Consider the following 12756-nt stretch of genomic DNA (forward strand, 5'->3'; position numbering starts at 1 on the left):
GCAGTCTCCTCCTTTTGTGGCTTTTCATTGGTAGGTGCAGGGGGAGGGTGTTTCCCTGGCCAGCCCCTGCTGAGCTACAGAGCTGAGCAGCAGGAAAAGGTGCACAGAGGGAACACAGACAGGAAGGAGTGAAAGTTTTGTGCAGTTCTGGTCTATGATTTACATTTATGACTCATTTTTTATAATAAACTAATTCAAATTGATGACTTTTTGTTTGGCCTCTAATGAAAATTTTACCTATTTTTAAAGCACAGATATATTTCTCACAGTTCCAGGTAAATTACTGGGATAAAATTTCAGGCACTGCTAGTAATTTTCACTATTCACACATACAGCTATATTCAGGAGCATTTCTATCTTGCACATTTTCACACATGCCACAGCAATGCCAGAATAGATGGAGATCCAACGCTCATGAATGCCACATGCCATAAAACTCAACAGAAGAAGAAGAAGGCTGAAGAAGATATCAAGCCGAGGATTATTTTCAGGAACATGGCAGGCGAGGAGCTTTTTTTTTTTTTATTTGTGATCTATTTAATATTCAAGTTTGAGAGACAGGTTTTTTGTGTTCTACTTGAATCAGAAACACACATTTGATTAATTGAACTGGGCATTAAAAGAGCGCTGGATGTCTGGAGTTTTTGGTGACTCCAGCTGTTGTTGGAGTGTGTGTTACTGCTTTCATTCACAACACAACTGGGCCAGCATTTTCCCTGAAATGGTACTAGGTCTTGAGGTGGGAAATCTGCAATTACAGATTTTCCTGCATATCCATCCCTGCTCCAGGGGCGTTCCTAGATGTGGGGGGGGGTCTGGTTAAGGCACTGGATTGGCCACCCCAAGTGCCACCCCATTATCCTCAGTTATGATCATCTGTCCAGTTATTTTCAACCAGCCGTTTTATTAGTACTACTTTTAATTTTTTACAAGTTTAATTTACTGTATGGATCATTTTACAACACAGAGTTGTATAATATGTTACTTGTAGTTCCCACCCATCCTAAGTTTCGCCCCCCTTCACTCTGAGCTCTAATAACAGTTGAGCAAGCTTGATACTCAACTGGTCAACTTTCTCCTTTCATGGTTACTGTACTCAGGATGGAGAAGTCATGACCAGCCCGTATTTGACTGGCTAGTACATAGACAAAGACAAAAGTCACTTATAGTCACATTTTATGTCAACTGCATCAGCTAACTTCCTAGTAATATCTTTTCACTATCTCCATTTTTTTTTTTCTTTCAACATACATGAGCCCAACAAATATCTAAAAGAAAAAAAGAAAGGTTGACTGAGGTTCCACTGAGTACCAAGCTTGCTTAACTGTTATTGGAGCACACAGTGAAATGGAGCGGGACTTCACTCTTTTAAAAAAAACTCACATGGCATCTTGGCTCCAGTTTGGCAGAAAACAAGTGTGGAAGTCAGCTGGAGGAAGCTCCTTTACAAAACTGAGCTCGTTGGCCATCAGACTAAACACTAAACACTGAGGACGTGCAGCCAAACACTGAAGATGTGCAGCCGAAGACCGAGGAAACACAGCCCATCCTCAGTGTTTGGCTTGTAGAGCAGGTTGTCCATTGATTACAGGGTTGGGTTCCAGCACCCGGCTCTGCTGTGCAGAGTAGCTCTCTGCTATTGTTGTGTGTGAATGGGCGCATGAGAAGCAAAGTGTACAGCACTTTGGACAAAAGCACAGGATAAATGCTATCCTTTTGCCATCATCATAAACACAGCATCCCCAGCAGGTTGCATGGTGGTGGCAGCGTCATGCTGTGGGGATGCTGCTCTGCAGGAGGCAGTGGAGGGCTGATGAGGGTCAAGACACAGGGAAATTCTGAGGGAAAATGTGATGCAATCTGCAAGAAATCTGCAATTCTTAGAAGATTTTTTTTTCTCCAGCAAGACAGTGACCTCAAACATAAAGCCAAAGCTACACAGGAATGGCTTCAAAACAACATTTATGTCCTGCAGGGAGAGATCTTCACATAATAGAGACTAGTCTTGAAAAAGGCTGTTCATTCTCAACCCCAATGCATCGTAACAGCTCGAGCAGCTTTATAAAGAAGAATAGGGGAAAACTGCAAAAAGCACATGTGCAAAGCTGATGGAGACCTGCTGAAACTCACCAACCAGTGCAAGGACCTTGATGTATCTGAAGAAATTATTATTATTTTGCAAATTAACCACCTTTTTGAGGGGCTGGGGGTGCTTGAAAACTCACTAAACTTGATACAAATGGCAGAGGTGGTGAAAATTTACATCTGATATGGGTCTTACACATGAGCATGGCAAAATAGCTCAGTAGCGCCCCCTACAAAATGTCAACACAGTAGCTCTCACAGTACGCCATTTGGAATTTACTGTGCAACTTTAGACTCCTGGCCTGAACACATCTTTATGACAATATTCAGTCATAGTCATCGAACCACCTACTGGGAACAGGAAATGACATGTCTGATACTGTGGTGTGATGTTTGGCCATAAAACAGGAAGTTGCTGTACAGTGTAACTCTAACGTACATTCTCCAATCTGTCTCAGACTTAACATGACTAATAACTGTCCCGTCCTGAGCACACGTCAGTTAGGAGTCATAGCCATAGCACCACCTACTGGCAACAGGTTCTAAGCCTTGATATACTGGAACATTACTGGATGTTCTCAAGCGACACATGGTAGACACAGGAAGTTAGACTGAAATCCTTCCTGCAGTGCAAACACGGTCATGGCCACCACCAGCTTTAATTATTATTACTTATACTTTATACTTTGACAGGTCTTTTCTGTGTCAAAAATGACATGACATCTGCAGTATTTTAATTCACTGTAAGACAATAACATATGAAACATTCAGAGAGGCGTCACAGAGAGACAAACAGACAGACATCCCAGGAAACATAGGACCTTGTTGACACCTATTTATTGAATATTCACACATACAAAAAACACAGAGGCTCATATTACACTTCAGATCATCATCATAATAATAGCAGTAATATGGTAATGATAGACATATAATCATAACAATCATAATAATCATACTGTGTTAAAATAATAGTAATAACAATGTTCTTTTTATATTCATAAAATTCTTCATATTTCAGTTTCACTGTAAAATAATAATATCGAGTGATGACATTCCACCTCGGGTCAAACAGGGCAAAAAAAACAAAAAAAAAACAATCACTTTGGAGTTAAAATGAGGTTATAATGCGGGTAACACATTCACACACACTCACTCACACACACGCACACACACACGTATGTACATTTTGGAGATATAACACCCAGTGTCGCCCAGCGACTGTGTGTATGTTTTTAATAATTCATAAAAGTTTGACGAGGCTGTCTTGATAGACTTTAAATCATCCCCCGGGTCTAGTTTAATATCATTACAGTGTATTTGGCTGGTTTAGAAATGATAAATGTTACAATCACACACTTTTTTAATGTCAGCACCCTCACGTGTGCAGCACAGAAACACACATTTATGTAATTTTTCAATCAGTAACTCCACATATTCACACAGAAAATGTTCCATGAGAAGATAATTTGGGTTGAAAAGTAACAGACGTGTGGTTCGTCTCTTACTGAACGTAAGGAAAATCCCTTTAATCAACTGTTTCGCTGAATTAAAGCCATTTTGTTTATTTGTCCTAGAATCTGGGGTTGTGTAATGCCGTGATAATGGCTGCTCTTGTCTCTGCATGAGTCAAAGGAAGCTCTCGCCGCTCAGTGACCCATTGCTGAACGGGCTGCTTTTTTACTCAAGTGTTGTAATTACAGCCGGACAAAAGGCTTACCTTGAAAAAACACCAATTAAATGTTTGCATAAATCAAAGCTTGAATTCAGCCTTGCAGCAAAGGCCGTGCAACTTGCTGAACACTGCATTTAGTCTAGGTTTAGTTTATCATCATCAGCACACATGCACATATCATACTGAAAATTATATAGTTTAGTTTGTGCAGCCATTTAGCATCCATCAGTCCCAGGTGATTTACAATCAATGTTAGCCCAGGGGAAGTGAAGGGAAAAAAAGTATTTAGAAAGTTAAGAAAAACACCCTGCCATATCTGACTGTAATATTCCCTTCAATACTGTTGTCGTTATATCTATAACAAACATGACTATTGTTGAGTTTGCCCTTTTGCTGATAGAAAAAATACGTAGCAGCAGGTGAAGTCAGGCATCACAGATGTTACAGTTGACTCTGCTGAAGCAATGAATCTAGTTTGTAGCAAAGTTTCATAAATCTTTTGGGTATTGAAGAGGGGAAAAGGCACACCCATGAAGCTCGAACACAGGATAGCACCTCATGTGAATGCTAGACAGGTACTGTACTGTACGTCTCAGAGTGGTGATGCACGGGGAACATTTTTGGGCAACTTGAAGGGCAACAGTTTCCTCAAATGGACTTCAGTTACTGATGGCAGTAAACTTTTTTAGCCATGCTAGTGGCATGGCTCTAAAGACAGCCACGTTGATCGGTCAACTATCTGATGAATTGCTCAGACATTTTGTAACAGCGTTCACGGTCCCCAGAGGATGAACTGTGATGAATTTAGTGATCTCCTGATTTTATCTTGAGCACCGCTATGTGTTGGACATTTTTGGTTTTTAGAGAGATGTCTTGTAAACGTTTGAATGAATTGGTGTGAAATTTTCTATGGACAAGTCATGTTTCCCAGAGGATGAATTCCACAGAACTTAATGATCTTTTAACTTTTCTCCAACGGATATCTGAGTCGATCGGTGGATTGATCACTTTGGTCCAGATATCTCAGCAACTATTGGATAAATTGCTGAGACATTTTCCAGAGACATTCATGGTCCCTGGAGGATCAATCGTAATGAATTTGGTGATCTTCTGATGTTTCTTATGGTGCCATGATGAGTTTTTTGGTTTTTAATGATGTCTTGGCAACTGTTGAAAGAATTGGCATTAAATTTTGTACTGACACTCATAGTTCCCAGAGGATGAATCCCAGGTAATTTAGTGATCCTTTGACTTTTCCTCCAGGACCGCCTCTGGACAACTTTGTCCAGACTGAAATATTGCAACAACTATTGGATGAATTTATAAGACATCTTGTACAGACATTCATGGTCACCAGAAGATGAGTCGCCAGTATCAGTTGGGCATTTCTGTTTTTGAATTACACATCTTGGCAACTACTTAAAGGATTGCCATGGAATTCTATACTGACACTCAAGGTTCCCATCCGGTCAACTTTCTCTTTTCTGTTTCCTTTACTTAGACGTGTGTGAAGATGGTTAAAATATGTTGTGGTGGACCTGTTGAAGCGACAAATATTCTTAAATGAGCTAATGTTAGCCAAATGCAAGCTAACTAGCTAGCTAATCTACATCAGTTGTGTCCAGAAGAGTACCCCAGATTTGTGAAACTTTTCGTGAGATTTGCACACGTTCTTCACTGTGCATGTTGTATAAACTAATTTATAATATGACAACACTGTAGTTAAGATCTGGGTAGATAGGGTACGGTGAGGTTAAGGAAAGATCTTGATTTGGGTTAAAATTATCACTCTCTCAAGACCTTCCTTGGGTCCAGGGTTCCCTTCTAGACAGGGCATTTTGCTAACATTAGCTAAATAGCTAACTAAGGTGAGGTAGTTAGCTACAATTTTGCTAACATCAGCTTTCTTAGGATGTGACTTAATGTTGCTTTTACAGGAAAGGAGAAAGTTGACCGAGGTACCAAGGTTGCTCAACTGTTGGAGCACATAGTGAGATGGGGTAAGAATTAATAAGGGTCAATTGGCAATAAATAGCACACTAAACTTCAATGGTGAACAGGGTACACATTATACTTGCTAAACATCAGCGACTTTAGCATTGTCATTGTAAGCACATTAGTATGCTAATGTTAGCATTATGCTCAAAGCACCATTGTACTTGAGTACAGTATCACAGACGTGCTAGCATGGCTTGGTCTTGCTTGTTGGGGAGGCTTTTGCCCAAATGTGACGCCACAAAAAGCATCCCAGTGCATCATCACCCTTCCTGTTGCTTTGATAGGAAATAAACTGGTTCTCATGATTACTGTAAAGCCTCTTCAGTTCAACACAAACTCCAAACTACATTTTTAAAGCGACAAAAAAGATTGAGTTTCTTTCTTTTCATAATAACTATACATCAAATAAAAGAACATTGATGAATTCTCATTGAAAAACTCTGAACATCAATAACTTATTTAGCTATACACCTCTTTGCAATAGATCATTTCAATAACAATATTACAAAACTACCAGGATTCAGTCACCTACAGTAAAAAAAAGCCAGAATGAAGCGAACTGCTGTAGTAGCACCTTATTCAAGCAGCTTCACAGTCATCATCGTAACCCATTTTCAACACGCATCAATGCACAGAATTGCCCGCTTTTATGAAAGCAAATCCAAAATCCATCTCTCCCGTTTCACGAGCTGCACCGCTGAAAAAGGCTGCATGAAGGCCTCGCTTCCAGTAGCATTTTATACGCCGAAGCTGTATTTTTTTTTATTGACAATACAGAAGGTTCACATGAGCTAAGCCACTAAGAAAAGCGTCTCATGTACACGGACGAGGATACGACAGTGACGCGGCTGAGAGTCGGACTATTGCTCTCGTCCAGGGATCATTGCAGCTTCCACCCCCCCCTTTAAAAACACATTCACACAAAATACACGAAAGACCACCTCTCATGCTCCTCCTGGCATTTTATATGTGCAAGAATGTTCATGACTGACGGCAAGAAAAGAAATATACAGAATATTGTGTTTGTTAATGTGTGTTTTTTAAGAAAGAAGGATAAGAATAAGTTATACTGAACTGTATGATGATGGTATGATGGAGGCTACTTTTTCTAAGTAAACTCATTTACAAAACAACCTCCTTTCTTTAAAGGAATAGTTCAATATTTTAGGAAATATGCTTATTTGCTTTTGTGCCAAGAGTTAGATAAGAGGACTGGTGCCACTTTCATGGCTATGATAAATAAGAAGCTACAGCAGCCAGCCTTGCTGCAGTAATAAGTGTTCCCGGTGTTACCCAGTGTCTGGGCATACACCTGTTACAGTACTTGCCCACCGCTCCCACTGTCCTCCTATCTCCCTGAAAGCAAACCTGAAACAGTAAGATAAGGCAGCTACCTTAAAGTACAAACAAGGATGCAGGAGAGAAACTAAACTTCAAACCACAGAGATTCAGTTAGAAGCTACAAAAGCACTGCGAGCTGACACAGATACTTTTAAAAACACCTTTCTCTGCAGTCTCGGCTTTCCAGTGCACATTAGAAAAAAGAAAGAAAGGCAAATTCATCTATTGGCAATAGGAAAAGGGTCAATAGCCTATTTCAGTGGGTTAAGTCGCTTTTGAAATCCCTGCATATATACACTAATTTTGGTGTGAAAACAGTGTACTTAGCTGAATGCTACAATTACATACTGAAAGTGTCTGCTCCATACAGCAGCAGCAGAGTCATAGCACCGAGTCGCAGGAGATTTCAAACCTGACTCTGTAGTCTAGTCACAGCCTGACGTGAGGTTGCTCGACAACTGGATATGGTTATAGACTGAAATCCACTGGAAGGGCAATTAAACTGAGAGCTGGCACCTCCAACAGTCATGAGGTGCCTGCACATTCATAAAAGTGAGTATTCTGTTGTTCAAGACATTATCATGGATGCGTTAGCTGGTGCTAACTTGTCAAAGCTAGATTGGCTAAACAAAGCTAACCAATCATCTAAGCATTTATTTTGTTCAAAGTAAGGGGAAGATCAAAAGATCAAGCTAACATTAAAGATCAAAGTTAGCACTCTAACATTACAGATATTGAGCATTGTTGCTCATATCTTTTGTTGTAAAATGTCCGGTGTAATTGTTAACACCGGTGCTATGGCCAGTTTATTAACTGGTGGGAAAATTTCCTCACCGCAGCTTCCCTAGCACTCAGCAGTCGGTTAGCTCAGCTTAGCTAAATGAGGGAAACAGGCAGCCAGGTGTTACCAAAATCCACTTAAAAGCACCTCTAAATATCACTAATCAGCATGTTTCATCTTTTATATACGGTATGTGCCATACTATTTTTTGTGCTCATAAAACCACTTTTTTTTACGTTTTTGTTTTTGTACAGATTGAACAAATGTCATGTATGCAGTAAGATGATTTAATAAGTGACCATCCAGAGGTGATGGTAGGTATATCTTTGGACAGCTAAACTAGCTGTTTCCAGTGTTTATGCTAAGCTAAGCTAACTGAACGCAAAGGGTAACTTCATTTTTAGCATATAGACATGAGAGTGGTTAGCAAATAAGCATATTTTCTAAAATGTCAAACTTTTCAAGCACGTATTATGACCACTTTACATAATTCTGAGTCCATCAGCTTGAGATCACAATTATTTTTCAACAGGATTTCACCCTCCTCATCTATATGTATGTCAAAATCCAAGGTACAGATTGCAAAGCACTGTACGTTTTGACATTGTCCTGCAGAGGGTCCATGTGTCCAAGGTTTAGGCATGATAAAGGCATGGCTCAGCGCTGGATGGGGCCCCTGACAGAGAGTCACGGGGTCAGTCGGTCAGGGGGACAAAAGGAGGCGGGGAGAGGAGGGTGAGGGGTGGGATCATAGTTACTGACTGGCAGGATGAACCCTGGGAAATCCTGCAGAAGTTTTCCCCAACCGGTGCAGAGTATAGGTGGTGGTTAAGTCTTTTAGCACACAGAGCCGGTGGGATCAGCCTCCCCGGGAGTGTAGAAATCAGGGATTGGTAGTCCAGTGTGCAGCGTGACCTGAGGAAAAACACATTTACATACAAATATCTGGGTTAATAAATCATGGCAGAGATGTTGGGTTTGTTTTTCCGCCTGCAGGTGGAGCTGTTGAACTAGTTCCAGAGTGAGTCAAGTGTTTTGTCTTGGAGGCACTTTCCTTTCATCACCCAGAGACACCATTAAAAATGAGAAAACTGGCTGAGAGCAATAAGAAATTCAAAGCTACTAACTGTTGTTGAGTCTTTGAAGCTTTCTCTTTCAAGCCTTAATCCTTTGAGCCCATATTTGTAAAACTTGGAAAAGCAGTTTTACTGAATAATAATTGTACTCGTGTGATACTTTATTGATCTACAAGTAAAAAAATCTCTTGTTTATGCCTGCAGCTGTGCTCAGGGAGCGTGGATCTTTAGCATGAGGAGCCATAAAACTGCAGCCACTGGAGATGGTTTAAGGGCTTACGTCTTGACCAGTTATTGTACATTAAATGCGACTCTAGAAAGTAATTTAAATGCTATTACATGATCAGGATAGCTGTAAGCCATTAATAATAAAGTATATTGCAAACTGTGTTTGCCACACTTGTAAATAACACAGTTTAAATACACTAAACTGAAATATGTTATTCAGAAACATTTTTTATAAATACATATTTTAGATTTTGCAGCAAACAGTGACCTTTGTAAGAGGCAGCCTGCCAACTTTACACATGACGTCCAGTTTACGCATCACAATGAGCACTACTCACCCTGCAAAAACAACAATAACCTCTATGCTTCAGGAGGGAGCTTTTTAAAGTCCAATAAAATATCAGCTTGCACGGGGAGACTATAAATTTATAACAGAAATGGTGTAGGGTGCTACAAAATCTTAATGAGCGCAACGCCGACCTAACCCTTTAAAGCCACTTGAGGGATGTTAACGGATCAAATCGCCAAAGTAATTACAGAATCTTAAGATGGACCTTTTTCATGGTGGCCATATTGATATGAAATTGTAGGGTTAACATGATAAATGATGCTAATTAAGGTCACATTCCATTTAGTGTAGCAGAGCCTCTCCAGTGAGCCAACAGCAGCACCCTGACTCTGTTTGACCTGATATGACCAGAAGCTTAATTAGTGTAATTGGTAACGCCTGTGTTTTCTCTACTGCTGCTGTGAAAGATGTCTCTTTGTCTCTGGTTTAAATTAAACGTGCAGCCCTGTTTCATTCATACAGTATCACTGTCAATACCTGGACATTTCGGTTGATGCTGATGGCCGGGTAATAGACGCCCTCCAAGCTTTCAAAGGCCACTGGACCCTGCTGCTCATCATTGATGAGGAAGATGAGGATCCCGCGCGTGAAATCCAGCAGGACTCCTATTGTAGATCCTTTGCTGATGCCGCCGTCCGTCCTGCACAGTCACACAGAGGCAAATTAGCTGAAGACATATTCAAGTTAAATAGCCGCTTCTGTCAATAATGTTTGTTCTCCAATCTTGCAACTGTAGATCTTGGGCACAATTTTGAGGTACCAGCAATTTACTTGAGTCATTCTCATTTTCTACTTTCTACTTATACTGAGGTAAAATAGTCCAATATTTCACATAAAAATGAAAATTAGAGAGTCCAAAAGTCCATCCAAAAAAAATTTAATCCAATTTAGGGAGCAGAGGCCTCATTATAGAAACTGGCTACGTCTGAAATCTGATCTCAGTTCAGGATGACGTTTAGGATTTTAGTATTACAGAAACATATTGCATGCTGCATTTAGGAAAACATCCTATTTTATCTTTCGAAAAGGAATTCATCTATTGCAGAACTGTCCAAACTAAAGAATACTAACTTAGGATGGCACAGAGACCATCCTGAATTCAAAATAATGTGAGTACCGCTGTTGTTAGTTCTGTATTGTGGTGACATTTAAGAAGGGAAACAATGTGAACGCAAAATATTATTATTGAGATTGAAAGGTACTCAAACCATATGATGACACTTAAAATTTGGCGGGCCATAATTTAAGGGTATGTTTTGATTGACAAGATGATTAATTTTGAATATTGGGCTGATAATACAGAAGAAAACTTCCCAAAAATGTGGGGTTTCCTCTCCTCCACCTACACTACACATTCATGCCTCTGACTCATTAACGCTAAATTTGAAAGTCTTTTCTTGTCCATTATAAAGAGCCTGCCAGGCAGTGATGTGAAGTGAGACGCCGTCAAGAATACAGGCAGTCTCGTGTGCTAAACACAGATAAAAGCGTGACAGGATGAGTGTTGATGGAAGATTCAAATTTTGGATTTTTTTGAGATGGGACAGACCTGAGTTTAGGAGCTGCTTCTGAAATGCCAAGACAGAACTTTTCCCATCTTTGAAACTGAAGTTAAGATAGGACAAGCAGCTAAGATTTTATTTTTGTAATAAGCCTTCAGTTTTTTTTTCTTCTTTTCTACTTCACTTATCATCTTACGACCCCTTAGATTTATCTTGTGACTCTTAGAAGGGGATCCTCCCCATAGGTTGGGAACCACTGGACAGAATCAACAATTCAATAATGTTTAATGTAATACTCTTTAAGTCACACGGGCCATTTTTCTACAGAACAAATATTTTATTCCATCTCATCATCTCCAGTAGAGTGGACTAATGTACTGGTCTCAACTGGTCCAACCAAAAAGACCATTAAACAACTGCAGCTCATCCAGACTGCTGCTGCTCGACTCTTAACCAAGACCAGGAGAACAGATCTTATTAGACCGATCCTAAAATCTCTGCACGGGCTCCCAGTCAGCTATAGAATGGCTATTAAGGTGCTGCTGCTTCTGTATAAATCATTGTATGATTTAGGCCCACAGTACATTTCTGATATGCTGAACGAATACAAACCTAGCAGGGCTCTGAGGTCCCTGGACTCACGGTTTATTAGTTCAGCCTCCAAACCAAACATAGTGAAGCATCATTTAGCCATTCTTCTGTTTGTGTCTTGAATAAACTGCCAGTGGATCCAAGTCCACGTTAAAAACTTTTCTTTTTACATGTGCATATGACTGAGTACTAAAATTTGCACTTAGTGCACTTTAATCCTGAAGTGGAGCTCCCACTGGGACTGATGTCTCGGTCTTACAGCTGAGCTCTACTGGCAGGTTTCTGGTCCACAGTTTTCTGAAGTAACTGGCATTGTGTTTTTATTTCACTGATTGTCTTATATCTTTTTATCTTTAATGATCCCCCTTTAATTACTATTTTATGTACTTGTTAATTGTATTTATTATATGGATGCTCTTTTTATCTGTGTGAAGCACACTGAATTGCTCCTGTGCACGAAATGTACACTAAATAAAATAGCTTGCTTGCTTTTATTTGAGTGTTTTAATTGTTTAATAAATGAAATCAAATTAATTAATTAAATAAATGATCTTTCTCTTTCACTTCTGTGTTTTAGTCAAAATACTAAAAGATGCCTCTGTGTGCTCATCAGTTCTGGACAGTCACTTACCTGTTGGTGTGCGAGTTGTTGTGCATGAACCAGGAGCGGTTGTTGTCCACGTACATGGCCCACGCCTTGTCGTCCTTCCCCAGCATCACGTCCTTCAGGACGTCGGCCCGAGCGATCCCGAAGGCCGGGTCGGGGTGGTTGTCATAGCGATCGATGGTCATCTCCCAGTAGTGAACGCCCCGGGAGAAGGCGGAGTTACCCACCACCACCCTGTCGTCGTAGCTGTTGCACGTCACCGTCAGGTTGTCGTTGGAGAGGATGATGTCCGGGTGAGCGGAGGCGGGGTCGAAGGTGAACCAAGCAACTGTGCACGTACACAGGAACAGTTACACACACTGTTTAGCATCAGGTGCATCACTGATATAATGATGATGAGTTTGTGAAGGTGAGATGAATCTGGAGGTTAGTGAGGTGCAGTTACACTGTAAAAAATAACTTCATGATAGAAATGATATGAAAGAAAATGAGAGGAAGAAGATTCACTATCACTATTATGATC

General features: G+C 40.3%; 1 protein-coding gene across 2 annotated transcripts in view; it reads right to left on the reverse strand.

Moving 5' to 3' along the window:
* Window positions 1-2888: 2888 nt before the first annotated feature.
* trim9 (tripartite motif containing 9) overlaps window positions 2889-12756 on the reverse strand; it is a 60082-nt gene continuing 50214 nt past the window's right edge. For both annotated transcript variants that reach the window (XM_084742681.1, XM_084742680.1), the window contains 3 exons: window positions 12258-12561; window positions 10011-10173; window positions 2889-8795 (listed from right to left, as the gene is read on the reverse strand). In XM_084742681.1, the coding sequence (XP_084598807.1) occupies window positions 8718-8795; window positions 10011-10173; window positions 12258-12561 (545 nt within the window). In that variant the 3' untranslated portion in view covers window positions 2889-8717. The remainder of the gene's footprint in view (window positions 8796-10010; window positions 10174-12257; window positions 12562-12756) is intronic.

Source organism: Lutjanus erythropterus, chromosome 18 (assembly GCF_056507025.1).
Source record: "Lutjanus erythropterus isolate fLutEry1 chromosome 18, fLutEry1.hap2, whole genome shotgun sequence".
NCBI classification, from domain to species: Eukaryota; Metazoa; Chordata; class Actinopteri; order Lutjaniformes; family Lutjanidae; genus Lutjanus; species Lutjanus erythropterus.